General features: G+C 37.9%; 1 protein-coding gene across 3 annotated transcripts in view; it reads left to right on the forward strand.

The window, feature by feature from the left end:
- csmd2 (CUB and Sushi multiple domains 2) overlaps window positions 1–20,916 on the forward strand; it is a 367,226-nt gene that overhangs the window by 108,986 nt on the left and 237,324 nt on the right. Inside the window, exon 1 of one of the 3 annotated variants that reach the window (XM_067426367.1) lies at window positions 19,714–19,984. The exons of the other annotated variants lie outside the window; for them this stretch is intronic. Within the exon in view, the coding sequence (XP_067282468.1) occupies window positions 19,939–19,984 (46 nt within the window). The 5' untranslated portion in view covers window positions 19,714–19,938. Of the gene's footprint in view, window positions 1–19,713; window positions 19,985–20,916 lie in introns of those variants that run through there. 3 annotated transcript variants of the gene reach the window in all.

Here is a 20,916-nt window from a genome sequence, read left to right on the forward strand (position 1 = left end):
CCCCCCCACTTTGGACAAAAGTGACACACTTCCTGCTGCCAGTTGGTGGCGCTATAACTTTGACTCACAAAAGTCATATCCATGTGATCGGCCTCTTACAACGAACACACAGCTGAAGTTTCATCAAAATGAATTAATGTATGCAAAAGTTATAACACACTTCCTGTTTCCCTTTTCTCGCCATAAATTTGTCTCTTCGCCACGGCCAAACCGTTTGAGATATCAAAAAGTTGCTCGCAATTTAGCATCCTCAGTGTCTGGACTTCATGCTGACCGAGTTTGGTGCTGATCGGGTGAATCGTCTAGGAGGAGTATCGCAAATTCCAGAGCATGCGTTTTCCGAACAACCCATAATAGCTCACTTCCTGTTGGGCTGACACATAACTTAGAGCACGAAAGTTGTTCGGCCCGATGAACTCTATATGTGTACCGAGTTTCATATGTGTACGTGAAAGTGTGTTTCATTTATAGACCACGTTTTCAGACCCCACTTTAGGGGGCGCTGTCGAGCCCCCCTGCCACGCCCAGGTCCCAGCCTCAGCCCGGCCCTGATGGCCGCGCATTCTGATGCGTGTGCAAAGTTTCAAGAGTTTTCGAGCATGGGAAGGGCCCCCAAAATGCCCAAATAGTCGGGTTAAAATAATAATAATAATAATAATAATAATAATAATAATAATAATCCTTAGAAGAACAATAGGGCTCTGCGCCCTTTCAGGGCTTGGGCCCTAATAATCCTTAGAAGAACAATAGGGCTCTGCGCCCTTTCAGGGCTTGGGCCCTAATAATAATAATCCTTAGAAGAACAATAGGGCTCTGCGCCCTTTCAGGGCTTGGGCCCTAATAATAATCCTTAGAAGAACAATAGGGCTCTTCGCCCTTTCAGGGCTTGGGCCCTAATAATAATCCTTAGAAGAACAATAGGGCTCTTCGCCCTTTCAGGGCTTGGGCCCTAATAATCCTTAGAAGAACAATAGGGCTCTTCGCCCTTTCAGGGCTTGGGCCCTAATAATAATAATAATCCTTAGAAGAACAATAGGGCTCTGCGCCCTTTCAGGGCTTGGGCCCTAATAATAATCCTTAGAAGAACAATAGGGCTCTGCGCCCTTTCAGGGCTTGGGCCCTAATGATTAATTTTCCTCTGTGCTCTGTGTTTGGATATTAGCCAGTGAAATGGTTTAGAACTGTGTGCATTGCTGTGGTGCCATCAACCCCAATCAGCAGTCATGATGTAATTGTCCTGCTCTATTGTGATTAGTCACTTGACATTTACAGCTCAAGTGATTGGCTTACAATAATTGTCCGAAATTAAGTCCCCTTAGCAACGATTATAAATAGTATACAATACTTGTAGGTTGTCCACACTGTGCAATAGTGATAGCTGTCTCCATGAATCATAGACCTCACTGATTCGGGTCCACCAGTTAGACCAGCATAAGCCAGCTTTGGGCCAGCACGCTGGTGTTTTCAGCCGGCTGTAATGACAGAAAATAATAGTGTTCCATATAGCCAGTGCACTGAAACACAGAAGTACACTCAGAGCGCAGAAATGTCTTTGAAACATGTATTAGACCAGAAATAGCTGTTTAACATTTATATTGCACCATTCAACCTGTTGGTAATGACTTTTCCAGCTCTGTGAGCAGTGGTACGCTAATGCTACATGATTCCATTTTCAGTCGTGGCAGGTGCAAATGTAGGTGTTTTTGTCTTGGTAACTTCCGTACTAGGGTGGAATAACTGGATTGTATGTGCCACCCGTTTGCACGGCCAAACCCCGTCTGTTACGTGCTGTTGGCAGATGTGGCTGAATTGACAGTATGTTGGATAGGCTTTTGCACAGAGCTGATTTCTTTCACACTCTCATTAGCCTCGGTAATGGACTACTGCCATTCTTCCCAGTCAACCGCAGGCAGGTTGCCACGTTCGGCTCGGTTTGGCTCCGCTCGTTCGCCGCAGCTGTCGTTCACTTTGCATTGTCTTCCCGCGCGTGTCTCGTTATTTGTTTTTTTTCCTGCGAGTGATGTCAAAGGTAGAGGTAAACAATCTGTCTTCCAGTGGAGAACTTGTTGGAGCCGTTTCGAGGTACATGTTTGCTTTCTCCTTCTCAAACAGTAGTCCCCTCTCACGCAGTAAATGTGTTTTTACACCCATTTTCTCTTTTGCTGTCTAGTTTCGGAGCACACGCTCAGGGCGGCGTTGGAGATGGGGGGTTTTGTGTTCTCATTAGCTGTGGATGTTTATCTGTCTTTCCCATCTCTGTATCACATATCAGGATTAGCTCTGCCATACGGCAGCTTAGACTCTCTCACCCGGCTCGCCGTTTTGTCTTACCTCCGAATCGCTGTTTTGTGCGGATTAGACCGCCGTTGTCTTTGGATAAGTCCGCTTTTGTGCAGCGGTTTGAGTAAGAGAACGGCAACATCCCGGTCCCGCGTGGAGCCTTGCAGAACGACGATTTCTGTTGCATGCCGTATCGACAGGCTTTTTCAAAATAAGCCTCTGGACCAGCGCCGCATTTCCCAACTGAAATGCCAGAATGTGTGGAAGGAAACACTTTTGAGGTGTCCTGTTGAATAAAATATTATGACAGTTCACATCATCTTTTTATAGAAAAGGAATGTGCTGGGATGCCGAACCAATAACGGAAAGGGAAAGGACGAGGCTGGTTTTAAGTGAACATCCGGCCAGGCTGTACTAAAAGAAAACCTTTGAATCTAAGCTCTTCTCACCGAGGGTTTTGGTGCGGAGGGTGTGTGTGACACACGATTTATTCTTCAGCGTCTGCCTTATTTATCCAGTGGAAACGACATCTGCTGACCTTTTTGACATGCTGTATGTTGCGCATCCCAGCTATGTGTCAATAAAAGAGTGTGATGTGATCATGCAAATTGAATTAATGGAATGTAAACATGACTAATTGCATTAGAAATAAGCTAACCAATCAATTTAATATCCAGCAGAAATCAAAACCGGCCGTACCTGTGGAGAGAAAACACATCTATCCCATAGTGGCCCTGCATCCTGCTGTTAAAACATCAGTGGGGATCCTGACAGCCCTGACAGTCTTTCATCCATTTTTTTTTGTACATGCTGTCAGCGTTCCAGTTAATCGCTAACTCTCAGAGCAGCAGCAGACAATGGTCACATGGACTTCTTAGAGTGCTTTCACAATAGAGATTTTGATGTAGACCCTAGACTATTTGACAAGTTTAGTTTGATTAAGCTGGAACAAGTTCAGTTTTATAGATATCTCAAAGCACACTTGTATATCACAGCCTTTCCTCAAAGAATTATCTTCTCTTGTTAATTGATTTTTATTGCTAGTAACTATTCCCCTGCTATTGTGAATCCTATCCAGACGTAGTCTTTGACAAAAATGCGATTTTCTCAGCTTTTTGCTCAAAATCTTGCATCTTTCATGAAACTTACCCACATCCAAATGTTGATTAGAAAAAATAATGCATAAAGCTACAATGCAATGTTTTTGTTGTTGTTTAAAAGCAAGTTAAAAAACTTTCTTTTGATATATTGCATGTTCAGATGGAACAAAATGTTCTCAGGGTCATAAAGCTTTTCTAAAATGATAAAAAATGCTGGCTCTGACCGGCAACTTGTTTTGAAAAAATGCTGACTGGGAAAGAGTTAAATAAAAGAAGAAAAGAAAATGCGAGGAGGAGGACATAAAATAATGAAATACAAATAAATTGATACATTTTAAATTAAATTGAAATAAAAACATCAAAACACATTGAAAACTAAAATAAGGTGATTTATAAGGTGCATTTTGTTTCATTCTTTCTAGGCCTAATTTATGCACATTTTATTAATTTTCTTATATTTTTATTATTCTAGTTGTATTTTTTATTTTATTGTTTATATCATTGTATAACATTTATATGTTTCCTGTAAAGCACTTTGTGAGCAATGTTTTAATAGATGCTATGTAAATAAACCCAAACCAAATCACAATCGATGACTCAGGGTGCTTTCACACTAGCAGTTTTGGTGCGCACGGGTTCGATTGACGTCAGAGTTCATTTGGTTTAGATGATGTGAACGTGGTCTTCCGAACTCAGGTGCGCACCTGCGAACCGTACCCGAGTCCGAAAGAGGCGGTCTGGGGTTCAGTTTATGAGAACTCCAGTACGGTTTGCTGCTGATGTGAACGCAATCGTACTAAATTGTGGAAGTGAACCACTTGATAAAAATGTGTGTTTTGTGTGTTTCACTCATTTACCTGATGAGCATCACTGACGTACTGCAAGCAGAGAGCTGTAGATATCATTTCTGCTCGTCTTCGGCGTTCTTTAGAGCAGTGTTTCCCAACCGGGGTGCCACGGGGGTGCCGTGTAAAATGTGCCAGTACGCACTTGCACCGCAGTTCATCTCACATCTGATTATGACGCATCTTTAATATGGGTTGTAACTTGAACATAATGCTTTTATATATGTTTCTGTCGATGGATACATGTGCTGGCTCCTCAGTGATAGGCCTACACTATAACAGCGATAATAAAAGTAAAACGGGCAAAATGGTCAAAATTTTGAAAATTTTCGAAGGGTGCCATGACTGAAAAAAGGTTGGGAAACGCTGCTTTAGAGCCTTTGCAGTGCATTTGTGGCAGATAGATGCATGTGTCATAACGTACAGAAGCTTTGGTAACAAAATCAACGGTTCAAAAACAAAAATATAAAAGTGACGGTAGCAACGCTAAGCATTTCGCCGCCTTCACACTCACTGTCGTTAGAAAACAGCTGCTGCTTTGATGAAACCAAATGAACCCCGGTTCGGAACCATATAATATAATATGAACACAGTCCAGCGGGGGCAGGGGGAGGGGGGAGCAATCGAACTCTGGTTCAGTCCAGGCAATCAAACCAAGTGTGAAAGCACCCTTAATTTGCATATTTGCCTATTCCTGGGCACATCATTATATTAAAATCCATTTTTTTCACAGCTCCTTGTCTTTGTTTAAATTGCCTTCAGAGAGTAGCTCAAATTCTTCCTTTCTCTTGCAGTATATCCACAGACAAACACAAGTGCCTGCAAATGTAAAGTTTGAGGGTATATGCAAAGCGACCACATACATGAATAAAACATTGAAACTGGCATTTCTGAGTAAACAGCTGCTGCTTGTACTTACGGTGGCACAAATTTATAGTATAAAAAGAAACCAACGGGATCAGGAGGGATGGGGGGTCCATTCTTTCCTGAAATAGAAGGCCATCTGACCAGCCTATCATTTGTCATTATCATTTTTATGGCTAGTGTGGATTTATACAGGAAGGTCACTGGTGTCACTACTGCTGTGTGCATTATGTAGAACTGACGTTCACAAGGTTAATTGTTATAAATAGAGGTTTACCTTTAATGCTGATACCTTTGGAAAAATCTCTAGCATAATGCTATGGTGCAATTCATCAGCAGACTCGATCGATCCGCCCTCACTTTGACTGTGTATAAGAGTCGGTTTTGTGGACAGGAAAGAGGATTGTTAATTAAGACTCTGTTTAGGTCAAAAAACAAACACAGGGTCGACGGATTGTCTTTTTGCATTTGAAATCACCCCAGAGGACAATTTCCATCAACGCAAGGCTTTTGCAGATGCATTTGTGGACCGCTTCCAAGTTACTCTGCACATTTTTGGCAGTTAAAAATTGAAGATCAACTTTATTAACTGGATGTCCTTTAAATGAGAAGAATCACCAATAGAGCACTGAGGAATGGCCTCCTAGGTCAGCATTTGTCCTTATTTTAGAGTCTTTATTGATAATCAATTGCTTTCCACTTCACTGTATACCAGCACACAGACAGGTTTCTCCACTAACCCTGAATACAAATACATGTAACGCTGTTGGCCGTTGATTTAGGTAAGCTGCTTTAGGATTAGAGTGATTCATTATGGGTAAAGCCATCCAATTAAACATTCCTCATAGACACCCCACTGCATGAGTCATGCTGCTTTTAGCTGATTTGAATCTGGTTGAGAAGGTCTTTATCTGAATTTGTTTGAATTCGGTTAAAGGTCTGTTTTGAGGGGCAAACGAGTCTGCTGTGTGTTTACATTTTTCTGTAAATTGGACAAATGAAAGAACCTTTGTGTGATTTCTGAACATGTTTACTCTACCATATACCTCTTGATTGGTGTCAAATGCAGTTTTTCCTGAGATGAAGTGTTAAATATTCAATGCATTTACGCTATTATGCTCTTTTATATGATTTTTGTTGTGCATGCCATGCAGAACAAATGGCTTGATTAACCATCTTTGTTAGAAATACTAGTTAATTTAAAGTGTGAATGACTCAATGTACTCTCTGAGCTGATCTGTCAAGTCAGCTGTTTAAGAAATTATTGCAAGCTTTATTTATCTGCTGGCTCTGCCTCCAGATGTTACTTGATTTAGCTCCAGATGTTTACCTGTAGCATGGGCCACATATCCAGCAGTGAATGGGGATTTGTCAAGCGTGTCGTATTTGCGATTTTGGGGAAATCATTTTGAAGCTTGCTTATAATTTAATTAAACGTCAAATACAGACTCGTTACTATTTTGAGTAGTTGGCAACACTGCAGCTTTGGTTTAGAAATCAGCGATGGATGGATGGATGGATGGATGGATGGATGGATGGATGGATGGATGGATGGATGGATGGGTGGGTGGGTGGGTGGGTGGGTGGGTGGATGGATGGATGGATGGATGGATGGATGGATGGATGGATGGATGGATGGATGGATGGATAGATAGATAGATAGATAGATAGATAGATAGATAGATAGATAGATAGATAGATAGATAGATAGATAGATAGATAGATAGATAGATTTGCTATTATACAGTTTAGACTCATGCAAACATAGACACTACAGTGGTGCAAGTGACATATCAATATTTCATAGTAGAATATCATTTACTGCAATATATACAGGTTGTTTTGTTTAATTATTTGTTTTTTTAAACAAAAATCCCTTGACATCCTTGTGTAATGGTAATTATGAGAGGGGGAATCCTTTGAGATTCCCACCCTGAGGCTTAATATCAAAGCTAGAGGAGTTCCACCCTGAGAGGATAAAGACAGTTGTGGAGGTCACAGCGGGACATTGCACACAGCAGGCTGTCCTTGTGTACTTTCTGCTCATTTTCCCTATGGGGTGATACACTGACAAGCTGGAGGAAAGACTGGAAATTGGATGTTCATGTAAATGTGAATTACCCAAAATTTGAATGGCATCTACCATTTTACTTGTAAGACTGAAGATTTTTTTATTTATCAAGAAGTAATGTGTTTTCAGCTCTTAGAGCGATCTGGTGGTGTAGCTTAAAAAAAGTACTCTTATGTTCACCAAGGCTGTATTTATTTGGTAAAAAAACCTGTAGAAAATTTGATGTGCAACAACAGATAACTTTTGCTTGAGTTGTGTGAAAGCCTTTACACTGGCTTTTGCAACATTACATGGAGCTACACTTGGCAGCAGGGGAAGGATCAAGATAGATCAAGGGAGGGTAGAAAAATATGAGTCGTATACAAAGGGGATCTGAGAAGAGAAAAGTACATATGTGTTATTTTTAGTCACTTTTTGCTATTTTATCCATTGGCTTTACACATTTTAAACTAGTTTTTGTTAATATAAACCTGTAAAACCTTTGTGGAAATGCGGAAATATAAAAATCCAAATTTTCACTGTATGTGTGGCCTGTTTTATATTTAGGTAATGTTGCATGTTTTTAGGCACAAATCTTAGAATTTGTTTGGGCAGAGTGTCAGACATGTATGTGTAATGGCGTGTGACTCAATAGTATGCTGTTAAAATTCAAATGTATTTTTTAACAGCGCATACATTGAATGTCAATAAGCCAAAATTGAAAAATTGAAGTGATTGCATCTTAAATGCATTTCATGCTTAATCGTTTTTATAGCGCCGTATAGTCTGACTCTGTAGCATTGGTAGTCATCCAGAGCACTCATTATTTTCTCCTGCTGAAGTTAGCCTCCCTAGTCATGTGTCTTTCTCTGCTTCCTCATTTCTCATTTTAAAATGTCTGATTCTCTGTTAAATAACATTCCTCCGAGCATGCTTTACCTCTCCTCTTTCACATTCATCTCAGGCAGGCCGACCGGCAGCTTTGTGTAATTTAGGAGCTACTTCAGAGGCTCTGATCTGCTTCCTCGATCCCTGTTAGGCATGGATTGATTTCACAGGGATGCACATGGAAATCTCCCAAATGGCAGAGAGATTTCTGAGAGGACACAAGTGCAGTATCTCTCTCTCTCTCTCTCTCTCTCTCTCTCTCTCTCTCTCTCTCTCTCTCTCTCTCTCTCTCACTCTCTCACTCTCTCTCTCTCTCTCTCTCTCTCTCTCTCTCTCTCTCTCTCTCTCTCTCTCTCTCTCTCTCTCTCTCTCTCTCTCTCTCTCTCTCTCTCTCTCTCTCTCTCTCTCTCTCTCTCTCTCTCTCTCTCTCTCTCTCTCTCTCTCTCTCTCTCTCTTCTCTTTTCTCTTTTCTCTCTCACTCTGACAGGCTGTCTGACGTCACGTCCAGGGATTCCTGCTAGCAGCAGCATCACAATCCAGGCATTTGACTGTCAACGAAAACGTTCAGTACACATATACGAATCGATAGACATGAAATTCAAAGCTTGTTACATATAATATAATATAATATAATATAATATAATATAATATAATATAATATAATATAATATAATATAATATAATATAATATAATATTCAAATATAATAATCAAAAACGTATTGTATGCAAACACTTCACATAAGGCAGTTTTTTGCATTAACATTTAAATCTAATTATAAAATTATGTTTTTACTCCAGTTGTTAAAATATAATCATTTATACACAGTGGCTGTCATTTTCATGACAGATTTATTTAAAAATACATTAAATAATCCAGACATCACTAACAGGTTAAATATAATATAATGAATTATATTATATTATAATATAATATAATATAATGATATATAAACTAATGTAGTGCAAATATATTTAACATTTAAATCATTAAATCATTAAGTGCCGTTTCACTGTTAAAGACTTGGATTTCCATCCTTAAGATGGACAAAGTTTCAGAAAAATAAGTCAGACATTTGATGGAGTATTTCTGTCCAAAATAAGTGTCAAAAATACTCCTTCCGGTTTTCCTGGAAGGCTGCGCGTGCAAGCGACCAGAGCGAGAGAGCAAATGCACGCCCATAAATGTTGCACTCACTGCTGTTACAGGAATTCACCAAATCAACAATGTCAACAAAGAAGTGTGTTTTTGATGGAGCAAAAACATGATGATGGTCCCTACGATAAAGGTTCACGGTCCTGCTTTGGAAGCAGGCAGTGAGTAAAACTGCTTCAAATGTCTGTTGTTGGCTATCGTCGCCTGAGTAAACATCAGTAAACAACACGATGGTGTATAGTTAATTTATTAATGGAGCATGCAATGTATGGTGTGCGTTTAAATACATTTGTTAAGCTGACCACTATATGTGTCTGTTTGTTTATTGTAAAACCACCCAAACATAAACCTCACACAAAGTGTTCTTCTTCCTTCAAATGCGCTATTCCATTGTTTTTCTATGTAATACACTAGTCTGTCATGCAAAACCGTTTCACTTGCTACTGCTAAGGTTTAGTCGCATACAATAGTCCATAAAACAAATCATGTCCTCGTAAACCCTGAGTAAACACACACAAATGTTACCAAACCACTAAATACAGTACATACCACAGAGATGGACGTCCTGCTGTTGTTGCTTCCCCTGTTCAATTTACTTCAGCCTCCGGATCCAATTCTGGTTCATATGTATAGATGAATCTGATAGATAGCCGTGGTTTATTAGGGTAGCGTTTCATTTCCACGCTTAAAGATGTCACAGCTTTCAGACGCTCCTATGCAAAAACTGCATGCACTCATGATTATTTAGCTCTGCCCACATGATACGCCTCGTTTTTTCCGGAAAGACTGTACAGCCTTTCTTTCTTTTCTAAATATAATAATACTAAAGACTTTTCGGAGATATGAAGGATACAATACTACTCTATAGGCACTCAAGATTGACATGAGATTGATTGAATCTCATGTCAACACACACACACACACACACACACACACACACACACACACACACACACACACACACACACTTGTGGACACTAAATAACTAGCCTGAAGTAAATGTAATGTTACGTGACATGCTGTTACAAGCTGTTTTATTGACATCTTTTCACCATTGGTAAAACAAGCCTACTGTTAACTGTTAAAGATTGCACCATACCAGAAGTTTTGTATTAAAACAGTTATAGAACACACACATATATATCACATTAACACACGGTTGAATATCACATTAACACACGGTTGAATTTTATATATATAATATATATACATTTTTTAATTGTAGTCTTTTATAAAGCATCTGAAATAATAAACTAAGTGCAATGTAGTGTTTCTTTTGATACATATTGATACTGAAATATCTTAAAATACACTTCCAATGCTCATTTTCCACAGAATAGAAACACAATACCGGCTGTGCTTTCTCCCTCTTGCTCTCTCATTTGCTCCAGATGAATAATGTTGGTGTTAAAGGGCTTTAATTTCTGTGTGGGATTGCACATATTGCGCATAATTTTACTCATTCCTGGAGATTGTTTTTGCTCTCATCCAAAGTGTGCACACATAAAGCCACCTCTCAGTACTAAATTTAGTTATTGTTCGCTGCTTTTTGCACTGATACAGTCAAATGCATGACTGTAACGCAGAATGCTGGTTTGGTAAGTATTCAGGTAAACACAGTCAGCTACAGTATGCTTTAAGTGGATCCATGTGTCAGGTTTTAAAGTGACATCAGCCTAATATACCCACTGCCAAATGATGAGTTAATATAAAAAAGTGAATAGTAAATTTGGAATTTGCCAATTTAATATCAAGCCCTTATCATAGCCGTTTGTCATTGTATGAAAAAGATAAGAACATCATAAATATTCTCCAAAACTCCTCCTTTGCGTTTTACTGAAAAACCAACAGGACATAGACCAACTTAGACCAACAGGCTGAGAAAATATTAACTGAATCTTCATTTCTGCATGAATTCATAATCTATTCATTAAGATCTCATTCAGTGTCTGCCTTTTGGTTAACCAAAGGATATAATCATTTATCATACATTTGATTGCAAGTGTACAGTTCCTTAAGCAGTAGGATGCAGTAAGTAGCATTATTACACACGGGGCTTTAATAAGGTACATCGGCCGGTTCTAAATAGCTTTGAAGGCAGACAGATTATTCTGTTTGTGGGTGAGTGGTGCGAATCAGCATGTGAGACCACCATTCTTAGAAAGAGCAGACTACTGGAGGTGTAAACACTAATGTCGGAGCTACATTTAGAAACTCTTCCACAGACACGGGGGCCCTTTTAATGTGTGAAACAGAGAGGATACACAAGCTTATTGGCACTCTTGTCCCTCCGCATTCCACATTGACACAGGCCCATCGCACCCAGGTGGACCTGTGCCTGTTGCCGTGGCAACGTGATGAGCAAAAGCGGAGATCTGACTCCGAGTATGTTGGAAACCACATTATTTGCTCAGTCACTGTGTTCATCCCACTGTATAAGCAAATTTATCGTGTAATTACGAAATATTAAAACATCCAATATCGTTTTTTGTTGGCTGGTGGTGCTTGGTCGCTCCCGTCCCGCTGCAGTGTGAGGTATATTAACTATAAAAGCCTTTTAATAACGCGCCGGCCATAGCAGGCCCAGGTGGTTTGAAATTTTCTCAGCAGTCAAGCTCTTTAGATCTGGAGTGACAGGACGCCTCCAGATTAAGCGTATTGGCCCTCAGTGTGCTTGAGAAGCAGGAGAGCCGGCTGGCCTGGCAAGGTGCTGTTTGCAATCTTGATCACGAAAAGATGCAGACTAGGTTGAATGCATTTTTAGAAAAACCTGGAGGGCCGATGGTAAAATGTGTGTTCATGGTGTAGAAGAAGAACAGGTGATTAAGTGAATAGGGATTATATGAGCATCTCTCCATGTTTGTTGAAAGTTAATTTAACTATAGCTGTAAAACTCTGCACTAAAGTTAATTTTCATCTCTGGTTTTATTGTTTATATAAAATGAGGCAAACTTGGTGTCATTTTAGCAGCTGGCATCTTTTAATGCATAGCTAGCCAGCAGCTGTGGAAGCTGTGCAGTGATGTACATCCCATCATTCCTTTTATTAATGTCTTTTTTTATTGACCAGCATTGTTTCATCTTTTGCAGTCACTTTTTTGTTTTGTGTCAAGCGCCAAAAGTAATTATAAAAAAAAAAAGTCTGTCTGTCTGTCTATATATATATATATATATATATATATATATATATATATATAGACAGACAGACAGATATATATACTTGATGAATAACAGTATTATCGTATTTGTTTAAAAAAATAAATAATGTTTTAACTTTTAAATGTAAAGTATATATATATATATATATATATATATATATATATATATATATATATATATATATATATATATATAATATATATACTTTACATTTAATAGTTAAAACATTATTTATTTTTTTAAACAAATACGATAATACTGTTATTCATCAAGTATGCATTCAATTAATCAAAACTGACAGTAAGGTCATATATAAAGTTAAAAATATTTATTTTGAACTTTTACTCATCAAATATAAAGCATTATTGCCATTATTGATGTCATTATTCCTTTGATAATAATTTGAAGTATTTCATGTTTTTATTAAAGGGGTGATGAATTGAGAAATCAACTTTCCCTTGAGCTTTTGATTTATAAAAGGTCATGGTAATATAAGAATATCCTGTATAAGAATATCCTGTAAGTTTCAGAAATGAAAACTTCCTTTTTAGTCAAAGAAAAACACCAGGCGCAGAAAACGATCGTGTGCAGAAAACGAAATGGTGCAACACACTTATGTGAGTGAAACTTCTTTTTTATATGTAGTAATAGTAGTCTGGGGGCTGTGTGTTTTCCTGATGGGCTACCAAAACGTTTGCCCGTCAGTAGTAATTCTTTCTTGATCTGGTTGCGCACGGCAGTGAGGGTGCGTGTGTATGTGCGCGGTTCAAGCTTCTATCGGCCGATCCTGCTGGCCATGTACTACAGAAATAATATTACTATCAATCGCGGGCGGATAAGAAATAAATAATTGTGTTTGCTTGATAAAGACGTTTTACGAGCCCTGTGGTCGAGAGAATCATTGCAGTAGCCTCTTTCAAAATAATCTCTCCCTCATGAGATCTGAGCTGACAGGGGCATAGATATGACAGCGAGGCTAAAGCTCATTAAATATGCAAAACGTATCCAATCCTAGCCGTGGGCGTTTACTTCCCACGAAGTAAACGCCCACGGCTCTGAGTATGTTATTAATTGAATCGTTTACTTCTCCATTGCAGCACGCCCATCAAAACCCAGCGTTCAGAAGACAGCCTCAAAACCAGTGTAGAAAATATAATAATATATTATAGAATGGAATTGTTAACTAATTATATGTTTTAGTTTACCTTGTATGTTTTAGTTTTTCTGTTTTTTTTTAATTAGATTCTGGTCGTGTGTCCTAAATCACTACATAACATGCATTTGCAACCAAATAAGCCTCCGTCACTAATGCAGTGAGTTTTTGTTGGTTGATTTTTAAAATGATCACTCAACTAAGATTTGAACTTGTGACCCTGCATACATAAAACAAGAAATGTCAAGCTACACCTCATACTGAGTGAGGGACTGTGACCCCCATGGAGACTGAACTTCTAGATTCACTCCTGGAAGAGATGTTACTGCTCACACCCCTTGGTCTGTCTGTTTTCTTATAACTTTCTGATTTTTGAAGTATTCGGGACCCAATGGATTACACAATTTTGAGGGTCTATATGAGTGCTTATTCATGTTTTATGGCCTTTTGGTTTGTCCACTGCAGCAACAGGTTGTCAGTCACTAACAGCATTATATTTACTCTCTTAGGAAGGTGAAACTTGGTTTACTTTAATTTGATTGGTTTTGTTTTTCCTTGTTATACAGCAGTCATCCACATCACACTTATACTGTCTGCTTATATGTGTGTGTGTGTGTGTGTGTGTGTGGATATTTCCACAACCAAATGTGATTATGAGCTGGCCATACTACCAATTAATTGGCTCTGAGATGCTGCTGTTTGTGGCATATCTCGCCTTTGCGCGTAGATGATAAATAAATAAGTAAGTAAATAAATATATAAATAACAACTACAGAATGAGGAATCAAAGCAGGTTTCCTCCGGGCAGATGTTGAGCCAATTATGAGCATATAATGTTACTGACCATTCAATGTGAGACAGACACCTTTAACCCCCGGTGGATTGGGAACATAAATTGTGCATTTATTAAGCTCATCTACACGCTATACCTCTGTGTCTGCTTTTCTGCTGACACAAGCTACTAAGAAAATAGAGATAAACTAGATCCAGATGAAATGCGAAGAGACTAGAGCCCTTTTGACTCAGTGTACTGAGAGAAGAAAATCTCATTGATGATGGCAAACTGTTGAATTTCACACAAGCCCCTTTAAATTAAGTGCAAATCCACAAGCTACTGACTCATTCTGATGTCAGCAGCCACTGTTGACTTTGCACTTGGAATGTGCGCAAAAATAAAAAAGAGGCTTTAACTAGTTGAACAGTATGAATTTGCTGCAGAAACAGAGATAATTGACAACAACACTGATCTGAAATAAATCAAGTGTTTATTAAAAAAATAATTATATTGGATATGATAGATCATTTAAGAACAATAAATATGTTGAAAATTGCATATTTGTGAAATCTCATTATACATGTTTAGACACATTAATTGAATGGTTTTATAAATGTATCATTATTCACTCTTTTCCCTCTAAACTGGGAACTTCAGGGAACTTTCCTTGTTTTTACTGTTATATGCTAGGGGGCGCTATTACACATCTTCTGAATGAGTGCAGAATCTCTTGATCAAAACAAATGCGAAAAACAAGCGATCGCATTTACCGGTAAGCAGATGGATATGTAAAAAAATGTAAAAAAAAAAAAAAAAAAAATTCTCTGGGCCATTCCATTTTTGGGAAAATGGTCAAAAACCCTGGTGGTGGCTGGCAACTTTTTTTTTTTTAAACGCTGGCGGGGAAAGAGTTAAAGACATTATTTATTATTATATAACTTTCTGGACTATTTAAATTATTTTCCTAACATTTTATTATTATTATTATTATTATTATTATTATTATTATTATTATTATTATTATTATTATTATTATTATTTGGTTCAACTGTTAATATCCCATATTGTCTCTTACTTATATAAGGCAGTTGATGAGTTGGGGACTGAGGGTGAGGAGAGGTTACAGTTTCAAGTATTTTTAGATTAAATATAGCTTGTAACTGTTCAGCCTGCTGATTTATGAGCAGTGAGATTTTTTTATGTATTTATTTACTTATTTTTGTTGTCTTTAAAAAGTTCCACTCTGCTTCCATTTATAGAATCAGCTAAACAAAATTGCATTTTGATGATTTCTTTTAACAGCTTTTTCTCTGGGGCATAAACAAAAATACACATACAAAAATGTGCATTTCATTTTATTGCCTTTTCTGATCTAAGAACAAAACAAAACAGTGATTGTACCTCAGACCGGAATGACTGATTTTCTTTGGTGGGAAACAGAGGCAGGGCTCGACAATGCGACCATTTCACTCACATTTGCGACTTAAAATAGATGTGTGCGAACTGTTAAATGTTTATTGGAGCACCTGTGCGAGTCACATGGGTATATTTGTGGCAATAGCCAACAATACAATGTATAGGTCAAAATTATTGATGTTTCTTTTATGCAAGTAGGATATGTATTAGGATATTAAGTGCAAATCATGTTCTATGACAGTATTTTATAAATTCCTTTAAAAATTATTAATAATATATGTATTGCTAAGGATACTTCATTTGGACAATTTTAAAGGTGATTTTCTCAGTAATCTCCCTAACATACCACACAACAGTGGAAAGCTTATTTATTCAGCTGAAGATGTATAAATCTCAATAATAATACAAAAATAATAAAAATTTACCCATAAGACTGGGTTTGTGTTCCAGGGTCAAATATTGATTTTAGTGTTATTATAGTTAACACAAACTCAAACCATAAAAAAACCCTCTCTATTTGAATTAAGTAAATGTTAACTGACATAAAATAAAAAATTAAATTAAAAAAAGATTTATATTATATTATATTATATTATATTATATTATATTATATTATATTATATTATATTATATTATATTATATTATATTATATAAACACTTATTTTCAGTTAGTTCACATGAATCTGTTATTTAGTTTCATTAACCTGACGCACCAAACTGAAATACAAATTTATTTAAACTATACAGACATTTAAAAAAAATAACAAAAACTAAAATATATTTCCATGAATGATGGTGTCCATGAAGATGAAAGATTGAAACACTGAAACATTTTTGTTTTCGCAGAAGAAATCACATGTTCTGGTCAACATAATGTGAAAAAATTCAGTTTTTAATGCATTTTGACTTCATATTTTGCTACTCTCTCAGGTCTTTCAAAAACATAAAAGACCAGACAAATACACATTTGACTTGAAAGTCTTATGTCATGCATAGCTAAGCAGTTTTCTTTCAGGTGGAACTCATGCATGTGTTATTTCTCTATATTTGGAAGCTGCTAATACTCTTGTCCTGTGTAGAAGGAATTGTGGGATTTGCAAAAGATTGCATGCCTTGCCCTTTGTGTGCAAGGGGTGATGAGTGTTCACTGCTGTTGCCTGGTAATTGTGCACGCACAGAGAGGCATTGATTGAATCGTTGCACAACAAAGCAGAAACTGCTTATTGAGCTAATGTGCTAGTGTGTTGGGATCAATTTCACAATGTCACTTTTAAAGTACAGAGAGTGGTAGGCATGTCAGAGCGGATGGTGCCAGAGCTTTGATATTCATTTTTATGTGCTTGAACATGAAACTTTCATAACCTAGCCTATATGTGCTAGTTAATGTGACTATTACCGTCACAGACAGTGCTAGGCAACTATTAGTTTTCCTTTTTGTATGTGGCATTGCTCTTTCACTATTGCAAATCACTTATCTTTTATATCTGCTGCTGCTTCAGTTATTTTGTGATGGTAAAACAAATCAATCCTCATCAGCATAAAATCAGTTCTCTAGAATCTACTGTGGATATATTGCACGGTTGGCAGTTTATGAGTGTTTTGATTGTTGCGACAAATGCATGTAAACTCACCTTGCCTTGCCCTTGCGATCCCAGCCTCAGATGTATTGGGTGGCTGCACTGGTGAGCGATTTTAAGAAGAATATAGACATTTGATTTTGCGGTGTTTAGTTTGAGGGATTAATAGCAAGTTTTAAGAGTAATAATACGAGTAATGTGTGCTACATTATATAATTAATAATAGCAATTTAGTTTATATCGTTGCATTTATTAATAATCTATATACACAAACATTCAAAGTTTGGTGTGTGTAAGATTTTTCTCTTGTGCTCACCAAGGCTACATTTATTTGATCAAAATACAGTAAAACTGTAATATTGTGATGCATTATTTCAATTTAAAATAGCTATCTGCTATCTTAATAAATAAATAATAATAATATAATGTATACCTGTTAGGGCATATAATGTATACCCAAGAAGCATGTCATTACCGTGCTGGTAACACTTACAATAAGGCTGTATTGTACATTACTTAACATGAAATAATCATGGACAACAGCTCTGTTCTGAACTTAACAGAAAGGTTGTTCATGTTTATACACACTTCACTATCATTACTTGCATTTAAAGGTGCCCTAGAATAATATCTTCTCTGATATCTACATAGAGGGTTTGTGGCTTATTTAAGGGCAAAAATTGTCCAGAAACAGATTTACGGGTCCATTTGCAACCCTAGAAATTGTCCCTATGTAATGCTCTGTTTTTGCCTTATTTGGAAGAGTCATGAATATTAATGTTCAGCTCTGCTCTGATTGGCTTATTTCAGCCGCTCACAACTCACTGCAGTTCAGTTGTTCAGCGAATCGGCTTGTGAGTCCTGACCGTCCTGACAGAACACAGACCGACTGAATGACACTTTAAGCAGAACATCTCAAATGGAGATTGATAAAATGCAGCCTACTTGTTTATTGGTGTTTTCAGATCATCCGCGCGCGCGAGAGAGAGCATGCGTGCTTCCGGTTGCCAGATTTTAATATTTAAATCCCCCAAGACAGAGCTTTTCTGTGAAAAGAACTCTTATACTATCCAATGTTTTACCGAAACGTCCAATCTGGCAACCATATGCACACAAGCTCTCTCTCACTCGCGGATGATCTGAAAACACCAATAAACAAGTAGGCTGCATTTTGTACTCATGTACTCTGACATGAAAAAAACATCATAGGCCTACTTCAGTTCTTCATAATGTTTTGCGCAGCAGATTAGCAGATCTCGCCTGCCAAAATCAAGCATATGTACATGATCTATGCTAATAAAATGCTTGTTGAATCTATCCAATCCGATATATTATATATATATCCCAAATCTGATGTATTGACCCTAATATTTTGAATGATAATGGATATTTGAATATTTACAGATAATATAATTGATATTTCTGTGCAGACTGCCATCAATGTCATTTTTTTATTTTTTTATCGCACTAAACAGCACATGTCTGCAACTGGTTGTCGGTCAGATGGTGTCTCTGACTAGAATGATGGATGAAAAAGAAAAGGTGTTGACAAAATTTGAATTCCCATTCCTCAACAAGTTACATGAACAGCATTTGTTCCAATAAACCCCCCCCTCCCCCTCCCCCCTCTGGTTCAGTGGAAGTGAAGACAAAGGAAGGGAAATAGAGTGAGGGTCATAGATGCAGACGTAACAAGAGAACCATCTCTTGCTGTTTCAGCACTCGGGCAGGATATAGCGACCCTTAAAATGGTTAAAGTAGTCAAACTGCAAGGGTGGCACAGTCAGTCCTGTGAGTTATAGACTGAAGATGACAAATGCAGTGGGACCATGGGGAGAATGGTGCATGAGGGAACATCCAGGATCTGTGCAGAATACTTTAAATCCTGCAATTCCAGTAGGGATTTATTTTTAATAAAGAGAGAACTGTTAAGCATTTATGATCTCTGTATATGGAATATCCGATTACGTAGAGGGTTTTTCTTTATTCAAACTGTTCAGGTGGACCAGTGCAGTGTGAATATAGTTAGCATTCTAGCTCATATCAGTGCCACTCATTCAGTCATGTTGATTAATGGTTAAGGGAGTACTCAACTCAGTCCTGGTTAAAATCACAAAACCTCAAGTGTCTATTTCTCTCACCTTCATTACTGTTCATTAATATGTATACTAATAAATGTGTGTGCACGCACTGAACGTCTTTCTCTCACATGCTTTCACATGTGCAGTGACGAAACTGCTCTCCTGATCAGTGCTGATGTAATCAGCAGTCAGCCCACCTATCTCACTCGCTGCCTCTGTTTCTCTGCACTACTGAGACAGATTCCTCACTGCAGTGCACTATCCCTGCTAACAGGTCATTGCCATTAGGAGAGCTTATTTTCCAGCATGGTTGCTCCAGTGCCCAACATTTTGTGTAATACTTGTATACCCACAAACTAGGGCTGGGCGATAAAACGATAACGATAATTATCACGATATAATTTTCCTCGATAAAACGATAACAACAGCTCGATAAATTCTCGATATAATGCTTACGCGCTATGCGTAATGCTGCGCATGCGTATTGCAGACCGGGCTCGTGGGTGCTGCACGTGGTGATGTTTACAGTCTGTGGCTGACAAGCTTGGAGGATCGGAGTTAAGTGGAGCGATTAAAAAAGAGCAATAGTGAAGAAAATGCAGCGCTCACGACCAGCTCGGAGGACACAGATATCGTTGACAAGTTAGTTCCCTCAACTTCAGTGGTTTGGAGATATTTTAGCGATCCCATCCGACATAAAACAGAGCGACATGCGTGGGCTGCTTATCATAGGTTCACGTTCACCACACGGAATTTAATTATTAAACTGTCGTGTTTCTTCAAAGTTCTTCCATATAACATTGAGCCCAACACAGCGGTGAATCTACATTAACTACATTCACACACCGCCTTATTATCTTTTTAGTTGAAGTGGGTGACTTACAACAAGCTAACTTTACCAAACTATAATCACTAAAACATCGGACTTGTACATCGCTATCATAATTGTTTGTCTTTGGTGATGTATTAATGACTCCGCATCGCCTGTATCAAAAGAGAAATAATGTCATCTGGTGTTTAAAATTAATAAAATAGACTAGACAGCCCTTACTGTAGATCCACAAATACTGAACTTTTCTCTCTCCCGACAAGCCCACTGTCGGTGAGGTGTGTGTGTGTGTGTGTATGTGTGTGTGTCGGTGAGATGCACGGTGGACCAATCCACTGTGAGGCAAGACAAGGGGCCTCAAAATGTTTCTTAAAACGCTTTTTTTTTTGCCCGTTTGCGTTTTTAGTGTTTTACTTACACAATTAAATATATATATAATGCAATATTGAGCGTTTTGTTCTATTTCAGCTGCGAAAATCGTTCACAGCAGAACCGCAACGCGTCTCACAGCAACGTGGGTAAATGAACGATTCAGTGTTTGAATGAATCGTTTGAATGAACGACTCAATGACTCGCTCATTAAGACGGCCACCTGCTGCCACCTACTGGTGGTTTAATTTGATCTTTAAACATACTTTCCAACATGTCTTATTTGTCTAATCAAAACTACAAATCTCAAAACATTATTTAATGCTGTTGTAATTTTACAGTGTAAATTTTTTATTTTGATTGGTAACAGCCCTTA

This window comes from Pseudorasbora parva, chromosome 19, assembly GCF_024679245.1.
Source record: "Pseudorasbora parva isolate DD20220531a chromosome 19, ASM2467924v1, whole genome shotgun sequence".
NCBI classification, from domain to species: domain Eukaryota; kingdom Metazoa; phylum Chordata; class Actinopteri; order Cypriniformes; family Gobionidae; genus Pseudorasbora; species Pseudorasbora parva.